General features: G+C 47.4%; 1 protein-coding gene across 1 annotated transcript in view; it reads left to right on the top strand.

Moving 5' to 3' along the window:
* Positions 1-19,855, top strand: part of ASB18 (ankyrin repeat and SOCS box containing 18) — an 80,821-nt gene that overhangs the window by 12,469 nt on the left and 48,497 nt on the right. The window contains 2 exon segments of the mRNA XM_070368541.1: positions 11,398-11,520; positions 15,131-15,398. Coding sequence (XP_070224642.1) covers positions 11,398-11,520; positions 15,131-15,398 — 391 coding nt within the window.

Below are 19,855 nucleotides of genomic sequence, written 5' to 3'. Positions count from 1 at the left end.
CTAGATGGACCTTTGTTGGCAAAGTAATGTCTCGGCTTTTTAATATGCTGTCTAGATTGGTCATAACTTTTCTTCCAAGGAGCAAGTGTCTTTGAATTTCATGGCTGAAGTCACCATCTGCAGTGATTTAGGAGAAGCCTTCACACTGCAACAAAGAGTAGCCCCCAGTTACCACAACTAGAGTGAAGCCCATACAGCAGTGAAGACCCAGCACAGCCAAAAATAAATAATTTTTTAAATAAAGAAGTTTAGCAAACCCAAAGCAGGATAGATATAGAAGAAAGAGACAGGTGTGTGCCTGGTACCCAGATGCTCCTCTGACTGTTGTTGAGTCAAATTTGCCATGAGAATTAAGAGCACATTTCACTGAGGTGAAGGGTAGAAAAGGTATGCAGAGAAAGAGATGCAATAACTTTCCTATTTGAGGTGCATGTGACTCTCCTGCCTATAAGCCTGCAATCGTTCCTTACTGAGTACAGCAAAGGCATGCAAACTGTCATCTGAGGGCCAGCTACCTGTTTTTATAAATAAAGTTTTATTAGAACATGGCCCTGCCCATTTATTTGCATATTGTCCGTGGTGGCTCTCATGCTACAATGGCAGAGCTGAGTAGTTGCCACAGAGACCATAAGAGGCACAAAACCTAAAATATTTATTATCTTACACTTTACAAAAAAGGTCCAGCAACCCCTGTCCAACAATGAACAGTCCCAATTTTACAGCCTGTGTCCGAGGACTTAAAATATGTGCTGTGAACTAACCCACCCCACCATCTCTCCCAGCATCTCTTCACCCACCCTGTACTCTAGTAACTGGTCAGTAAAGGTGCTACTCACAGCCCACTGCAGGTAGGGGGTGCTCCATAAAGGGTTTGCTGTGAAAATTGTCAGTAAACATTTAGAAACATCTACAGCAACTTGACAATTAACATTCTGGACTTGGAATTCTGCCTTTTCTCCATTTGGTTTTTTTTTTTTTTTTTTTGTAATTAATTTTTAATTGTATTCTGAAAAAGAATCACTCTGTGACAAATTGGTACCAAAAAAAAAAAAATCCTTGGACTTCCCTGGTGGTCCAGTGGTTAAAATTCCGAGCTCCCAATGTCCAGGGTGGGAGTTTGAGCATCTCTGGTCAGGGAAGATCCTGTATGCCACATGGCCAAAAAGTTTAAAAATAATTAAAAATTTTTACATTCCTAGTCCTTCAGCTGAGATGGTTGAGAAACTCTGGTCTGCACCAGCCTCAGTGACACCCCCCAACCCCTCTCACCCCTCCTGGCCTTGGGACAGGCCGTCTCTGCTCCCTGTCTTCAACTGCTCTGACCACACGCCCACCCATCCTTCCAGGTGGCCCAGTTCACAGTCAGGTGCTGTGGCCTTGCAGGGTGTTTGCTGGGCATCCACATCTGCGAGGGGGAGGGGAGAGGGCAGGATGGGCAGAAGGGAGGTTGACCTGTGACTCAGGCCCCCCCCAACATCTCAGCCAGACCCCAGGGGAGCGTTAGAGCTGACCCATGTCATGGTTTCTCCACATGAAGTCACCAGGGCAGCACCAGTCTCCTGGCTCCCTCGGTCTCTAGATCCGCCCCACTGGGGGCCGTCCCTTCTAGAAGGAGGTGGCTGTCTCCCCAGAAGGAGCTCACAGCGAGGAAACAAGTCCTCCCTAACAGCAGCATCTGGGCAGCACACCTCTGTGTCCACCAAGGTCTAAGCCCTCAACTCTGATCCCCAGACCTGCTGCCAGTGGCTCGCTTTATCCCAGGTCTCCGCTCTGCCTGCCTGGTCTCCTAAGCGCCCACCCTCCAGACTGCACCTTGGGCCCCAGCAACACAGCGTCGAGGCCAAGGATGCTTGCCTCTCGTTCAGCCCAGGATAACAGGACCAGGTCCTGCAGCACAGGCCAAGAGAGGGAAACAGACACCCTCGGGGATCATAAGTCATCTTCTCCTTCAATTCCCTCTGTGCTTTGCTCAGATGCCACCTTCAGAAAAAGCCTGTCCCACCCCTACTTCCTGTCATTCTCATAACTTCCCTGATCCGTTCTCATCTTCACACCTGGACCCCTATCCATCAGTGGTCTCACTCCACTTGCCAGCTAACGGCTGTCTAGTCTTTCTCTCTCTTGCTAAGTGTAACCCTCCTTAAAGGCAAGGATTTCTACTCTGAATCTCTGTAGGCCTCTGGTACCTGAAAAATGCCCCGTACATGTGCACTCAATATAGAATATTTCCAAATGGTGTAGAAATTCACCCTTCCACCTGCAAACTCTGAAATAGCAGTTTCACTAAACTCTTCCAAAACTTGATTTCTAAAAAAAACCATTCAGGAGACTTTCCTGGTGGGCCGGTGATTAAGAATCCACCTTCCAATGCAGGGGACTCAGGTTCGATCTCTAGCTGGGGAACTAAGATCACACACCGCAGGCAACTAAGCCCACGAACCGCAACTACTGGGCCAGCGTGCTCTGCAGTGAGCTCTCCGAAACAAGAAGCCTGACTCCACAACTAAAGGAGCCCCTCTGGGCCACAACTAGAGAAGGCCCATGTGCCGCAACGAAGACCCAGCACAGCCAAAAATTTCAAAAAAATTAAAACACCTTTCACAACTGGATAGATGAAAAAGATCTCTTTTTCTAACTTGCATTTCACATTGGTAAAATTGGATGTTGTGTATATGTTTAGCGGTCATTTCTATTCCTTATTATGCCTTTTATTTTTCTGTTGGAAATTCAAAGTTCTTTCTCTCTCTCTCTTTTTTTTTTTTTTTTTGCAAACAGAAAAATAAGGTCAATGAACATTCAATCCATCAGACATCACTGGGCTGGCTTTGCTCTGTGCAGAGTTGCAAAACAACCAAGAGACCACCAGGCACACCCCCCTCCTCAACTGCAGGATCAGTAAGCTTCTCATTTCCAGGAGGGAGGTAAAGGATGATGAGGTATAACCATCAGACCAAGCCAACTTCAGGAGAGAAGCATTTTGCTCCCTGTGTGAGATTCATAAAAAACAATCAGTCTGAACAGGCAATTTGTCTCAAGAGGCAGGAGCTGCAATTTTATCATGTAATTAAATCCCCATGATAGTTGTAAAGAGATGCCATCACCTTTATCAGGGAGAGCTTCAGTGGGCTGCTCTCCTGCACGGTTCCCCAGAGTCTGTAAATGTCCTTCCAGGGCTGTTTACCCGTGGTTGTGCCCGCCAAGGACCAGGCTACTCCATCCCCCCTCGGCCACCGTGGATGGCAGTGCTCAAGGGCACCTTCGCTTCTGAGCATCCAGAAGAGCCCTCCTGGACTCTGGATGAGAGCAGCTCTTGACCTTTGGATGAGACAGCATTCGTGGTGTGTCTTGGCAGGATCTGCCCCGAGCTGGGTTGTGCTCTTTGGACATAAGTTAGCAAGGTGTCCCCACCCCCACCCCCGCCCTGTTGTATTCTTCCACATGATGGGAATGAGGTTTCTTAATAATGTGAAATCAGTACAGACGATTTAAGTCATTATTAATAGATGCACTTGATCTGAGGGAGCACGATGCTTTAATGCTTTGTTAAATGAGGTGTGCTGTGCTAATATTGTTATTTGGAGAGAAGGGTAGGCTACGTCCATGTTTTGGATTCTGATGTCTGTGTGACTGGCTTCAGTGGATGTGGGTATGTCCTGGGCTCTTAAAAGCAGAGTCTTGCAGGACTTCTCTGGTGGTCCAGTGGTTAAGGCTTCACCTTAAGATGCAGGGGGTGAGGGTTCAATCCCAGGCTGAGAACGAAGATCCCACATACCTCATACCAAAAAACAAAAAAATAAAACAGAAGCAATATTGTAACAAATTCAATAAATACTTTTTAAAAAATGGTCCACAAAAAAAGCAGAGCCTTACATACCTGCCCAGCTTATTATTTTTAAGAAATGTTTTTCATTTTTTTGTGACTTGCTTCTTTCCCTTACATATTTTTTAACCGATGTATAGTTGGTTTGCAATGGTGTGTTAGTTTCACATGTACAGCAAAGAGATTCAGTTATACACTCATATATACATTCTTTTTCAGATTCTTTTCCCTTTTAGGTTATTACAAAATATTGAGTATATAGACTTCCCTGTGCTGTACAGTAGGTTCTTGTTTATCTATTTTATATATAGCAGTGTGTATGTTAATCCCAAATTCCTAATTTATTCTACATGGTAACCCTTGGTAACCTTAAGGGGGAAACTGCTGTCATTTTAAAAAGCTTTAGGGAGGGGGGATGAAGGAGGAGTGGCCTTTAGAAATTAAAAAAAGGAGAGTGAGGATCAAAAGATGTGTGAAAGTAAATCCATAGTAAGACCTGGGGTACTGTGCCCGCAGTGTGTGTGCTCAGCCACTCACTCATGTCTGCCTCACTTTGACCTCATAAATTGTAGCCCACCAGGCTCCTCTGTCCATGGGACTCTCTAGGCAAGAATACTAGAGTGCTTGCCATTTCCTCCTCCAGGGGACCTTCCTGACCCAGGGATCAAACCTTCCTCTCCCTCACTGGCAGGCAAATTCTTTACCTCTGTGCCACCTGGGAAGCCCGAGCCAGGTGGTACAAACGTTGGATTTAGTCCCTGGACATTTACAGAAACAATTCATGTAGGAAGCAGGAAACCGACCAGGATAACGGGATGATACATTGGCATATGTGAGAAAGTGCTCAGACTTTCATGATGTCCCCAAAGGGGAATGACTTCTTGCCCCATTGTGTCCATTTACTCGGACACTTGACCCCAGAAGGAAGCCAGACCTTGGCCTCATGGTCTAGGAAAAAATCCACGCAGTAGTCCTTTTCCAAGAGCACGTGCCTCGTGGCCCAAACACGTGGAGTATCAAGGCCTCAAATAAGCAGGCTGACCCGGTAACAAACCCACTAGCTTCACATTTCAGGCTCAGCTGGGTTTTCCACAGAATGTCATCAGAGCTCATCCTCTGATGCTTCTGATGAAAAGAAAATCAATCATTCATCAATTCAACGGCAGGATGCAAAGATCCTGATATCACATGAAAATAATAATTACCATTTGAACACTAGCTTTTGTTTATCTCATTATCATTACAAGGTGGATTTTTTTTCATCTCATTTGATTGAGAAGCAAAAATCCCCTCTTGTTAGCTACCAAGTTACAGGCCTTGGTAGGGAGAAGAGTTTTTGTGTCTCTCATGGACAAAACATTACACTTGTAAGACCCTAACATATTCTTTACAAAGCCATATTCACATCCGGTGAACTACCTGGCCAGCTCCTAGAAAGATTTAGTCTGTTCGGATTCTGGGCTTCCCTTTCGAGCAATGGCTGCATGTTAGAGGCATCTGGAAAGTTTCTTACTTCGCTGATGCTCAAGCTGTACCCTCCAACCAATTACATCAGAATCTCTCAGGCTGGGATCCAGGCATCAGTGTTTCTAAAGCTCCAGTGATTCTGGAATTCAGCAATTCTTTACATGTACCATTATTTCTCCAGTTTGAGTTTTTTAGCAAGATTTTCCTAAAGAATGACCCGTATGTTTTCCATGTTCTCTGAAAGATTTTCAACCTTATCTATGCCTACTATATCTATGCCTACATCTCACTGCATTTTAGAGATAGCCATGTCACGAAATAAAATTCTCTGAGTCCACCCTGACCTCTTCCTAGTGACCCCAGAGCTCCAAGTGCCCCCACTTCTTTTCTAAATGCTCCCAATCCAACCTTCTCGTGAGCCATTTAAGGACCTTGCCCAAGACTGATGTCAGTTCAGGCTTTGAGGAATCAAGTTCTCTTCCTATTTGAAAACGAAAATTCTCATCTCCTGGTGCTTCTTCTGTTTTAGTCAGTTCCTCAAAGATTCTGACAGCTGCTAAGCAACTTTGTAGGTAAATTCACTCTTGAAAGAAACTGAGTTTTCATATCAACTGAAGCAGGCAGAGAAGATTAGTGGTGAATCACATCTTGAAGGCTATATGTTGCCTTTAAAGGAAGCCGAGAAGGGTGAGGATGATGAAAATGAGATACAAACAGTCCTCTGCCTATAATTTAATAGAATTACTTCTTTTTTTTTTGATATTGAGTTGTATGAATTCCTTATATATTTTGGGTATCTTGCCGGACATATCTTTTGCAAATATCTTCTTTCATCCAGCAGGTTGCCTTTCTGATTTGTTGATGGTTTTGATGTGCAAACGTTTTCTAGTTTGAATAGGTCCCATTTGTGTGTTTTTGCTTTCGTTGCCCTTGCCATAGGAGACATATCCAAAGACATATTGGTTAGACTGATGTCAAAGAAGTTACTGCCTATATTTTCTTCTAGAAATTTTATGGCTTAAGCTCTTACATTTAAGAGTTTAATTCATTTTGAGCTTATTTTTGTATATGGTATAAGAGAGTGGTCCAGTTTCATCCTTCTGCATGTAGCCGTTCAGTTTTCCCAAAGCCATTCACTGGAGAGACGTTTTCACATCACACACGCTTGCATCCCTCGTTGCAGATTCACTGACCACATGTGCGTGGGTTTACTTCTGGGCTCTCTATCCTTTCCATTCATCTACATGCCTGCTACTGTGCCAGTACCACACTGTTTTAATTACTGTAGGTTTGTAGCTAAAGCTGTAGTAATTAAAATCTGAGAGTATGATACCTCCAGCTTTATTCTTCCTCCTCGAGATTGCTTTGACTGGGAATTCCCACATGTCCAGTGGTTAGGATTTGGTGCTTGCACTGGGGCCAGGGTTCAATCCTGGGCTGGGGAAAGAAGACCCTGTGAACCTCTAGGCGCAGGCAAGAAAATAAAATTTAGAAAAATTAAAAGATTGCTTTGGTTCTTTGAGGTCTTTTGTGGTTCTATACAAATTTTAAGATTATTTTTTCTAGTTGTGTGGAAAATGCCATTGATATTTTGATAGGGATTGCATTGAGTCTGTATATTGCTTTGGGTAGTATGAACATTTTAACGATACTGATCCTTCCAATCCTTGAGCACCAAAAATCTTCCTATTTGTTTGTGTCACCTTCAATTTCTTTCCTCAATGCCTTTCCATTTTCTAAAGTACAGATCTTTTACCTCCTTAGGTAAGCTTATCCCTAGGTATTTCATTCTTTTTGACACAATTGTAAATGGGATTGTTTTCTTCATTTCTCCTTCTGATAGTTCATTATTAGTGAATAGAGATGCAACAGATTTCTGTATATTAATTTTGCATCCTGCAACTTTACTCAATTCATTTACTGGTTCTAGTACTTTTTTGGTAAAATATTTGGAGTTTCCTATATATAATCTTATGTCATCTGCCAATATATAGTACCAGTTTGACTTCTTTCTTTCAATTTAAATGCCTTTTATTTCTTTTTCTTGCCTAATTGGTGCAGCCAGGGCTCTATGTGTTCCTTGAGGATAAATGTGTTATGCCTTTTTGTCTCTGAATCCCCCAAACCCAGCAACACATCCTAGAACATAATCTTACACAAATGATTACTGAATGAATAGGTGAATGAATGGGTGGACCTTGGGCCACTGGTGGGGGCTTTTTTTGTTTGTTTACTTTTACTTTTTTGATGTCATAGTCACACATACAGCTCTTTTTCCTTAAACAACAGCAACCCTGCTATGCTCCTGATAATCTCCATGTCCTACTTGTGAAGCCAATTCCGTCTCCCATGAGCTGTTTTTACAAAGCTCTCACGAAGAACAAAATCTGTTTCTGGGCTGCTACTCCCTGCCCACTGAAATCAAGCTTGGGTATTTAGGGCACTGTTGACAAATATAACACTTGGAAAGCTAAACTTAGCATAGAACACAGGGTGGAATGGCTCTTATCACTGGACTCACCTCCAGGCTTCCACCCCTTTTAAAAATAACCCATGACAACATGCGTCAGGTACAAAAGAATGCTCCAGTTTAAAGCACAGGCTCCAGCTGGATCCTGGATTATAGTTGCACATGAAAAGTCTTTCAGAAATGTATCTATTTACAAACTATCAGTCTGAGAATATAACAGGGCAAAATGGCTATGTTTAAAGAAATGAGATATCTGAAGAATTAATATCACTATTGAAATGAATAGAGCAACGACATAATCAGGAAATGAAAAGGGAAGAGTCAAAGATTTTATTTAGTGAATATTCTAGAAGGGAAATGGTCTTCAGTGATGCTGTGTACCATTCTCTGTATACTCTTGTCTCTTGTGTCCAAAGAAGCCTGTATGTTCCTTGCAAACACGATCTGTATCCTTTACCATTGCATTTTCCACAGTACCCAGCAGTGTTCTCAGTCACCCCATTGCCTACACTGTCTGCCATCCACATGAGCTCTTCAGCCTTCAAGACACAGTCAACTCAACCTATATGCCTGCACAAAGCCAACACAGACGAGCAGACAGACAGCCACACCTCTCCTATCCAGCACCCTGCAGTCCCCTTCTACAGAGGAGATGTGGGTTTTACCGTTGGAAGAAGCTCTAGGCCTTGGGTCAGCCTGTGGAATACATTTATGCCTGAAAGTCAGGTCTATTATGAGGGTAAAACACATCTTTATTAAGTCATACTGTTGTTTAGTTGCTAAGTCATGTCCAACTCTTTGTGACCCCAGGGACTGCAGCCTGCCAGACCCCTCTGTCCATGTCGTACTAAGACATTCTTGCCTGGCCCAGGCAAGAATATTGTAGTAGGTTGCCATTTCTTTCTCCAGTGGATATTCCCTACCCAAGGATCAAATCTATGTCTCCTGCATTGTAGGTGGATTCTTTACCACAGAGCCATCAGGGAAGTCCCCTTATTAAATCACGAAAGTGTTAGTTGCTGAGTCATGTCCGACTCTTTGTGACCCTATGGACTGTAGCCCGCCAGGCTGCTCTGTCCATGGGATTCTCCAGGCAAGAATACTGTGGTGGGTTGCCATGCTCTCCTCCAGGGAATCTTCCCGACCCAAGGATCAAACCTGGGTCTTGTACATCACAGGCAGATTCTTTACTATCTGAGCCACCATAAGAGCATCCAGTTTCCCCTCCACCCTTTACTGCAAGTTCCACTAAGAAAAACCAAGGGTATTCTGCTGGGTCCCCCTTTTCATGGAAATCTTGATGAAAGGAGCACCCCAGGGAATATAGGACCAAAATAAAGGCCCAACACAGAGATCCTGCTCAGGCTTCAGAAGGGCTTAAAGAGAGTAGGGAAGGTCAGTGGGCTGCTCTGGGGAATGGAGGAGACTGAGAGAGAGGCATGTGGGGAAAGAGGGTGCTTAGGAAGCCCAGATGTGACTAAGGAGCTGCTGCCTCTTGAGCCCTGCCCCTGATGTCAGAGCTTTCTTCCTGCTGTCTCCCTACTGGTTGCTTGTCTGCAGCACCACATAGCGACAGGTCCCTAGGCTACCGCTGGTACCAAGAGGATGGCGGCTACTGATATCTCCACTCCCTCCCCCGAGTGTCTGTGCCCAACTCTCCTGGGCACCAGCTCCACGGCTTCCCTTCCCAGGACCAGGCAGCGCCCTCCGACCCGCCTTCCTCCCTGCAGCCTCTGGGCCCGTGCTTTGTTACAGCTCAGCTTCAGGGAGCCCCACCGCACTGGCCCTTCCCAACTTTCCAGCAGGGGAAAACCAAGAACTGGAAAAATATGTGAGAACTGGGTTTTATCTATGCTATAAGAAAAAATAACCTCATTACTCTTTTTTTAAATTTTTTATTGAAGTATAGTTTATTTACAATGATTCAGAGTTACAGCAAAGAGATTCTGTTTTATTATATATGTGTGTGTGTGTGTGTGTGTGTGTGTGTATATATATATATATTCTTTTTCAGATTCTTTTCCATTATAGGTTAATACAAGATATTGAATATAGTTTCCCGTGCTTACAGACTTATGTCTTATATGTAGTAGTGTGTATCTGTTAATCCCCAATTCCTACATGCATACATGCCAAGTCACTTAAGTTGTGTCTGACTCTTTGCGACCCCATGAACTGTAGCCCGCCAGTCCCCTCTGTCCTTGGAATTCTCCAGGCAAGAATACTGGACTGGGTTGCCATGCCCTGCTCCAGGGGATCTTCCCGACCCAGGGATCAAACCCATGTCTTCTGTGACTCCTGCATTGCAGGTGTATTCTTTACTGCTGAGCCATTAACCCCAAATTCGTAGTTTATTCTTAATTTATCCCTGTCCCTACTTTCACCTTTGGTAACCATAAGCTTGTTTTTTTGTCTGTGAGTCTACTTCTTTTTTTATAAATAAGTCAATTTGTATCATTTTTTTGGATTCCACATATAGGTGATATCATATTTCGCTTTCTCTGTTTGACCCACTTCACTTAGTATAATAATCTCTAGTTCCACCCATGTTGCAGCAAATGGCATTCATTCTTTTGTATGGCTAATATTCTTATTATATACGTATGTGTGTGTGTGTATGTGTACACACATCATCTTCTTTATCCATTCATCTGTTAATGAACATTTAGGTTGCTTCCATGTCTTGGCTATTGTATGTAAATAGTGCTGTTATGAACACTGCAGTGCATGTATCTTTTTTAATTAAGAGCTTTCATCTTTTCTGAATAAATGCCCAGGAGTGGAATTGCTGTGTCATATGGTAACTCCATTTTTAAACCTTATTAATGTTTAGACAATAAAATAATCCCTGAACTAGTAGCCAGTAACTAGTACATTACTAATAAAGAGCTGTTACCATTCATTAAAAACAATTGTGGCCTCTCTCATCTTCAGCAAGGGATGCACATTTTGGGATCAGTTCTCAACAGCTGGAAGAAACCCCCAGGCCCCAGATGACGATGCCTTTGGGAATCCCTGGTCTGTCCTACTATGGGGCCTCCGCCCGGGACACTTGTGCAGAGCCTGGCCATTTTTAGTGTCTGTCTGGATCTCCCTGACACAGCCTCGGGGCCAACACAGCCCTCGGAACATACATCTGCTCACCACTGGCCACAGCAGCTAAGGAAGAGGATGAAATGAAAGCAGCCATCCTACACAGCAGGAAAAAGAAGCCCGCCTGTTTCAGGCCGTCTGCCCGCGTGGTGTGGCGAACTGGTTGGGAGACACACAGATGGGCCTGGCTCTAGAGTTTACATGTACACAATCGCAAGGGGGTGGCCGAGCTCTTTGGCGTCTCAGTGGTCACATGATGCTGGTCATACCGAGTGACGGTTATCACATCAGAGCCCACAGGAGTTATAAATACACCACCACCCAGCCCCGGCTGGATGACAATTGAGTAATGACAATAGAAATAGCCCACACTCCAGAAGACCATCTTTCCCCTTCCTGGAGAGCCTTTCTGAGATCATCAGCATTGCGATGGACGGACAGCCAGAGCCAGTTAGAGGGAGACTTCAGATCTTTCAGAAGATGGAAAAAGAGCCTCAAGCAAGAGATGGGTCACCGGTTCTCGAGTACCACGCTGCCTTGGTCACAGGAGACCTGGAGCATCTGAAGCCCCTCATGGACAAGTTCTTCCAGGATGCTAATGTGGTGTTTGAGATCAAGAAGGACGAGATGGTGTGGCAGGTGAAATCCCCAGCCACGTTTGGACTGTCAGGTACCTTTGCTCTTTTAAAGTCCCGTTATTTTTAAGGAGCTACTAACACATGTCTGAACATATAGCTGCAGCATGTAGGCTGCTCACGACGGTGCTGCATTTAACAAGCTCGAGCCAAAGACATTGACAAGCCAAAATGCGTGGACGATTTTTCAGACGTAGTTTTAGGTGATCGGATATGAGCGATCACATTGGAAAAAGCCAATCAGTGGGTGAGGAGTGCCCATGCGATGCTAGAAGTGGCCTCTTGTCTTTAAAAAGAGATCTGGTTTGGGTGTTGATCTGCCAGAGCCTGGATCTGGCAGCCAGGGGGTTGGGAGATAAAGCACACCTCTCCTTTGAGTATTCCTGGAGCGGGCCCTGGCAGGCAGCGCTGTGCATTTCCTCTCTGAATCTGTGAACTCCAGGGCTCCAGGGCAGAAGTGGGCACAGAGCCAGCACTGGGCAGGGCGAGCCCTCAGGAGACACTCCTCCTGGATCCCAGGGCAGCCCGGGAAGAGGGAGGAGAGGGGAGAAACCAGAGGTCCTTAGGTCGTATATGCCTGCATTCTTGTTGCCTGGACACTGTCGCTACGTGCCGGGCAGGCAAACATGCTCCCAAGTAAAGAGAAGCCCCCTTGCCCCCATCTGGGATGCATGGACTAGCTGACCACCAGGCTGCGGTGAGGCTTCCTCGGCTGGAGCTCTGCACTGGGCACCCTTCCGCCCTTGCCTCCCAGTGCTACCTGTTTACCGAGAGGGTTCACATGATGCAATAATGAGGACGCAAGGCTCTGTGATCAGCAAGCCAAGGGCCAGGGCCCTGTGCTCCTGACTCGTGAGCTCTGGCAGACCAAGAATGAGGAAGGGTGGTTTCCAGAGCACTGACACAGTCTGCCTACATGTCACATGGGGAGAAGGGAATAAACCCAGGCCCTGCCAAAGGGCTAAGCAGCTCAGAGCAGCCAGCGAGGCGGCAGGGGCTGCGGGGAAGCGAGCACAGGTCGTCTGGGCCGAAATCCTCCCAGCCAAAGGCACTGCAGTGCCTTTCCAGGTCTCCTCTCCCTCACCTGTCCCAGACAGGGAGTGCATCTTCCTCCACAGGGCTGTGGGACGATCCAATCAAGAATGCCAACTGCCTGAATGTCTAATTAATGTATTTTTTAATCACATGCCTCACAGCCCTGGACACACTCGCAACATGCTGAAATGATGTAATTTCAAATAGATATTAATGTCAGCTCGTGGTCTGAATCAAAGTTTCCTTCCTCTTTACCACCTTAATCTTTCCACCCCTAAGAGTGCTGTTTTTCTGTGGCACAACTGTACGACAGGAAATCAGAGCACCCTGGCAGGGAAGGGATGTTGAGTTATTACCGAGCAAAGGGCAGCCCTGAGCGTTGGTGCTGGCCTGTGGCCTCAGCGCGAGCTGGGAAGACAGGATGGATGCTGCTGGCCTCCACGCTCTTTCAGCTCAGCCGCTTGACTGCTCCACGCTGGTCCAGTAGCAGAGATGACCCAGCCCAGGCTGAGAACAGGGGCCCCCATGCTTCCTGCAGCCAATTCAGCACCTCGTGAAGGGAGCCATGGGGAAGAGAAGACACAGGTTCACGGTGGCCAGCCCCTGGGTGCCACACCCATGATAGAATGCTGGCCCCCTGGAGCTTGCGGTCCCAGGAAACCATTCCCAGAGAGGATGATGCTAAGGGGTAGCTCAGATGGTAAACAATCTGCCTGCAATGCAGAAGGCCCAGGTTCTATCCCTGGGTGTGGAAGATCCCCTGGAGAAGGAAATGGCAACCCACTCCAGTACTCTTGCCTGGAGAATCCCGTGGACAGAGGAGCCTGGTGGGCTACAGTCCATGGGTCCCAAAGAATCAGACATGACTGAGAGTCTAACACTTTCACGCACACATTTTTCACACACCACAGGGAGAGAAGCCTGCAGGGACCTGGAGAAGGGGGCTGGCCCTAAGCTACAGCAGAGCTAAACGGCCCTCCACTGCCTCTTCCTGTGAGTCCAGAGGAAGACTTTGGCATCTTGGCTGGGTGAACAGAGCTGCTGATGGTGGGTAGAGTAGAGCTGGGAACTTAGCATGCCCTAGAAAACGGAGTACCTGCTTCCTGGCCCCTCAGTACGTAAATTTCCCATCTAGGGAAAATGAGTAGAATCAAGGAGGAGGAGCTGGGCCCTACAAGAATGTATTCTCGCCTGGAGAATTCCATGGACAGAGGAGCCTGGCAGCCTACAGTCCATGGGGTCGCAGAGAGTTGGACGCGAATGTAGGTCACTGTTATCATCAAGGGCCAGATCAATGCCTCCATCAAATCAGACCCAGTGAAGACAGGGGTCCATGTAGGACCACATCCCCGGGGCCTCCAGCCACCATCACCCACCACCAGGATAACAGGCCCCTCTTCTCCCAGCAGTGCACAACCTCCAGGCTGGGCCCTGGGGACCCGGGGTCAGGCTAGAACCCTGCGCTACATTGAGGTAGGTAATTATGAGTGGTCTTTCAAAACCGCTCAGCATGGGTCCCATGAAGGAGGTGGCCTGTGAAAAGGGTCTCCTCCACAGCTCATTACAGCCACGGTATCGATTCTTCCATCATTATCAGAAGGCATCCCTGCCATGTGAAATCCTGTCCCTTGAAGTGTATTCACCAGGGACAGCTCTCCCCATTTCCAGGAGCGCTCGTGGCTGCTAACAACCTTCCATGGGCCTTTTGAAAGCCCAAAGTTTTCAGAGAAGTGAAATGTATAGCTCCTGCTCCATTCATCCTTCAAGAAAGAGCAACCTTACACACACACAGACACACATATGCGTGCACACACAAAACCCTAAAAAGCGCAAAGAAACAAACCAGGATTGTGCTCAATGCAGACCAGCACATCAAAGGGTGCTTCTGAAAACCGGCCACTTCCAAGACAACAAAACTTTCCGAGTCCTTTTCTTGAGCAGCCTTGGTGATGTGGGTCAGTTTGTTTTGCCTGTTGTTTTCTCCTCTTAATGATAAAGGGGGTAAAATCAGGGACTCAAAAAGAGAGGGCTTGGATTCCAGAAAAATCCACAGCTCACTTTCCGCCCGCCGGCTGCCCTAATTCAGAGCCTTGAAAGTGTGAATTCCACCTTAAATGCTCCTGCTTGTTCAGCTTTTAACTCCTCACATCTTACCTGAGTCCCCAGTCACCCTCATATTTGGCAAAACCCTCTTGCTTCTCAGTAACACCCCTCTGCCCGCCGCCGCCCCAATCTCTCGGTCTCGGTTTCAGCCTCTCCTTTCTGTTGCTTCTCTCCCCCAGGTCTCCATCTCTGCCCTCTCCAGGACGCTCTCTGTCCTGTTTCGCCCTCTCTTTCCCCCCTCACACTGCCTTCCCTCGCTGTCTCTCTACCCCTCTCTGTCAGCGTTCTTTAACCTCTACCCCCAGACCTCCCTCCATCCCTTGTCTGTGGTCCAGTCGGATCTCACCCGTTTCTCTGTCCCTAAGGCCAGAGCATCTTCGAGTAGCTTCCCACATGCCCACCTGGCCCCTTCTCCTAACAGATGGTTTCCCCCATTTCAGTCTTAACGGACACCGTCCCCCCACGAGCGCCCCCCTCTCACCTTCCCTCTCCCCACCCGCTCCCCAGGCCTCTGGACCCTGGAGTACAAGCGCGAGCTCACCACGCCCCTGTGCATCGCCGCGGCCCAGGGCCACACGGCCTGCGTGCGCCACCTGCTCGGCCGCGGCGCCGACCCCGACGCCAGCCCGGGCGGCCGCGGCGCCCTGCACGAGGCCTGCCTGGGGAGCCACACGGCCTGCGCCCGGCTGCTACTGCAGCACCGCGCCGACCCCGACCTGCTCAGCGCCGAGGGCCTGGCGCCCCTGCACCTCTGCCGCACGGCCGCCTCGCTCGGGTAAGGACCCAGCCCCGACCCCAACCCCAACCCCGACCCCCGACCCCGCCCCCGGACGCCTTGCCCTGCACAGCCTGGATGAGAGCCCCAGGCCCGCCCCCTGTTGGGCCCACCCACGGGCCCCATGGCCCCGCCCCCAGACCCGGGCCCCGCCCACCGACACCGACACTCCCCCCCCCGACCCCGCCCCCGGACGCCCTGCCCTGCACGGCCCCGCTAAGCGCCCCCAGGCCCCGCCCCGTAGGCCCCGCCCCCAGATCCGGGTCCCGCCCACCGCCGGCCCTGTCCCAGAGCCCGGAGCCCGCGGCCAGCGCCACGATCGCCGCCGTCCGTCTCGGCCCCGCGGCGGCCACCAGGCCCGCTCCGCCCGCGCCCCCCGCCCAGCCTCGGGCCCCAGCCCGGGCCGCGCCGCTTTAATTAGTGCTTGATTGCGAGCGCGGGGGGGGCGGCGCCACACGGAGGTAATGAGCCGGTGATCACCGGCCCGCAGACGCCCGCGCTGGAGAATGCTAAAAGGCCACTGGCGGGGTTGGAGCCTGAAAAATTAGGGTTTTTAATGATAATTTTATGCAGAATAATTGTCACAGTGTGACATAAATGGTTAGCTCCTCGGGCGGGGCTTCGGAGCCCCGCAAGCCAGTCGAGCTGTGCCCACATATTCTAGGATCACCCCCACCCCGACCCCAGGCCCAGGTGCCCGGCTTCTAGAAATTCTGCCGGTTCCGGATCCAGCCCCGCGGCTGTCCTTGCGGAGGTCTGTCCACTTGGGATCCAGTAGGTCCTGGGAGACGCGGCGGGGGCCCCATGTCATCGCATGGGCCTTTTCTTCCCGGGTTCCCAGCTTGCCTTGTGTCCATCTTGACGTTTCTTTTAGTCAAAATGTTCTAGTCCCTGTTCTTGGGTTTCAGTTTTCATAGCCTTCTGTCTCTATGCTGCTGCTGCTGCTGCTAAGTCGCTTCAGTCGTGTCCGACTCTGTGCGACCCCATAGACGGCAGCCCACCAGGCTCCCCTGTCCCTGGGATTCTCCAGGCAAGAATACTGCAGTGGGTTGCCATTTCTGTCTCTATGGTGAGGATTAAATAAAAGCATCATGTTAAGTGCAGGCAGGCAGGACTTCTGGGCTCTCAGGGATCAAGATGGGGGCACCACCTACCAATGTCACCTGTGTTCAGAGCAGGGACTCAGGAAGCCACGTGGACCACCAGGAGGCTTGAAAGTGACTGAAGGACAGTGACTGAAAACAATTTAATATCTAAAAGCAGCATTGCTGCTGCTGCTGCTAGGTCACTTCAGTCGTGTCCGACTCTGTGCGACCCCATAGACGGCAGCCCACCAGGCTCCCCCGTCCCTGGGATTCTCCAGGCAAGAGTACTGGAGTGGGGTGCCATTGCCTTCACCAAAAAGCGCATTACTGAGCTGTAATTGCATGTAGTAAGGTGCACATGCTTAAAGTATGCAATCTGATAAATTTGGAGACAGGAAAGCAGGTGAAACCATCCCTATAAGCAAGATTGTGAACCCAGCCATCACCAGCAAAATGTTCCCTTGTCCCACTGGAACCTCTCCCTCCCCCTTCTCCAATTTCCCACTGACCTGTTTTTTTGGTCACTGTAGTTTAGTCTGAATTTGCTGGAATTCTGTGTAAATGGAATGTAGTCTCTTTTGCCTGACATCTTTCATGCAAAAATATTACTTTCAGATTTTTTTTCTTGAATCATTTATTTTTTATTTTTATATTGGAGTATAGTTTGATCAACAATGTTGTCTTAGTCTCAGGTGTACAGTGAAGTGATTCAGTTATACAAGTGTTTTTCTGTGGTTCAGTCACCAAGTTGTGTTGGAGTCTTTGGGACCCGATGAGTAAGTAGATACATAGATCTATTATTTTTCAAATTCTTTTCCCATTTAAGTTAGAGCAGAGTTCCCTGTGCTGTACACTAGGTCCTTGTTGGTCTATTATAAATATATCTGTGTACATGTCAATCCCCATACTTTTGATATTTATTATACTGTTTTGTATATCCATAATTCACTCCTTTTCATTGGTGAATGGTATTCCTTGGTACAGAATAACGCAATGTGTCTATCCACTCATATGTTAAAAGACACTTGATCATTTCCGACTTGAGGCTATTGCAAGTAAAGCTGCTGTGAACATTCATGTACCAGCCTTTGTCTGAGTTTATGCTTTCATTCCTCCTGGATAAATACCTAGGCATAGCTGTGTCACATGATATGATTAGCAAATGACCAAGCTGCGTTCCAGCTGGAACTACCATTTTACATTCCCACCAGTTATGTATGATTGTTCCTGCTGCTTCCCATCCTCACTGACACTTGGTACAGTCACTATTTAGCTGTTAGACATTCTATAGGGATTTAGAACTATTCCACTGCAGTTTTGATTTGCATCTTCCTAATAACAAGTGATGTTGGGCATCTTCTCATGTACTTATTTAGCATACATTTATTTTCTTTGGTGAAGTGCTTGTTCATATCTTGTGCCTTTTAAAAATACTGGGTTGTTTGTTTTTTTCTTAAATTTTGAGATTTCTTTATATATTCTGGGTAAAAGTCCCTTATCAGGTATGTGGTTAATAAATATTATCTTCCAGTCTCTGGGTTATAGTTTCTTTCCTTAAAAGTGTCCTTTCTTACTTTTGGTGGAATCTAACTGGTGGTTCAGATGGTGAAGAATCTGCCTGCAATGCAAGAGACCCAGGTTCGAGTCCCAGGTTGGGAAGATCCCCTGCAGAAGGGAAGGGTAACCCACTCCAGTATTCTTGCCTGGAAAATTCCATAGACAGAGGAGCCTGGAGATTACAGTTACAGTCCATGGGATTGCAAAGAGTCAGATACGACTGAGTGATTAACCCTTACAACTGATCAATTTTTTTAATTTTAGGAATCATGTTGGGTTATTTTCTGTAAAATAAAACAACTTTGCCCAACCATGACCACAACATTTCCTCCTATGTTTCCCTCTAAAAATTTTAATAACTTTATATGTTACATTTAAGTGTATGACCCATTTTGAGTTAGTGTCTGAATATGGTGTGAGGTAGGAATTGAGGCTTTCTTTTTTTCCTCTGCCTGTGGTTATGCAACAGTTCCAGCACTGTTTGTCAGGAGCCTTTTCTTTCTCCACGGGTTTGCCTTTGCACTTTAGTTGAAAGTCAACTTAAGGACATATGCTGTTGCTGCTGCTGCTGCTGCTGCTACTAAGTCGCTTCAGTCGTGTCCAGCTCTGTGCGACCCCATAGAGCCCACCAGGCTCCCCCATCCCTGGAATTCTTCAGGCAAGAGCACTGGAGTGGGTGCCATTGCCTTCTCCAATGCATGAAAGTGAAAAGTGAAAGTGAAGTCGCTCAGTCATGTCGGACCCTTAGCGACCCCTTGGACTGCAGCCCACCAGGCTCCTCCGTCCTTGGGGTTTTCCAGGCAGGAGCACTGGAGTGGGTGCCATCGCCGTCTCCATAAGGACGTACGTATGGGTTTATTTCTGGCTCTCTTATCACGTACACATAAGACAGGGCAAGGCCTGACTGATTCAGTAAAGACCCAAGGAGCCCCTCCTAGATTCAGAGACTTTTAACACTTACATACACAGTGAGAAGAAAAACAGCCAAAGGTTCCAATTCTGCATGGTCCTGCCCTACACACCACAAAAGACAACACCCGTACAGAAGGAGATACATTATGGCAGTGTGACTTGCAGGATACCTGTTGTAGCACACCTGAATCTGGATGTCAGGTGAGCAGCTTTATAGTCCACAGCTCTACTCTGTGGGGGGCAGGCAGGAAGTCCCAAACCGCACCAGAACCCAGGAAGTGATAAGAAACAGCTCAGGACAGCCTCCCAGGGGACACAGGGAGGTGAGTGGACAAGGGTCTTATAGCAGCCCCTTAACAAGTTCTGGAGGATCGCAGGGTGCTCTGCCAAGACTTAGGCCAGCAGTGGTTCAAACTTTTGTTTGTGTGGCCAGTGTGGGTACACGCAAGGCCACCAGGGCGCCCTTGCAGAGCCGTTGCTCTATGCCTCTGTTCTGTTATTCCTTGCTCTATTGGTCTTTTTTGACACCAGTACCACCTTGTACTGAATGCTGTATCTCCGTAAGAAATCTTGAAGTCAGGTCGCATAAATTCTCCAGCATCGTTTAAAGTTGTTTTGACTTTTCTAGCCTCTTCACATTTCCACATAAATTTTAAAATCAGTTTATCAGTTTCTACAAAAAAGAAAAAAAAGTCTGCTGTGTCTTGACTGAGGTTGATGTGAATCTATAGATCAACCTGGGGAGACTTGACATAAAAATATTGAATCTTTCAACCCATGAACACAATAAATCTCTCCATTTATTTAGCTCCTAGTTTCTTTTAACTTCATTTGATAGTTTTTAGTGTACAATGCTTGCATACATTTTTCAGATTTATCCCTAAGTTCTTAATTTCTGATGCT

The sequence above is a fragment of the Bos mutus genome, chromosome 3 (assembly GCF_027580195.1).
Source record: "Bos mutus isolate GX-2022 chromosome 3, NWIPB_WYAK_1.1, whole genome shotgun sequence".
Taxonomy (NCBI): domain Eukaryota; kingdom Metazoa; phylum Chordata; class Mammalia; order Artiodactyla; family Bovidae; genus Bos; species Bos mutus.
The sequence above is the reverse complement of the archived record's forward strand: the minus strand, read 5'-3'. Positions and strand labels throughout refer to the sequence as shown.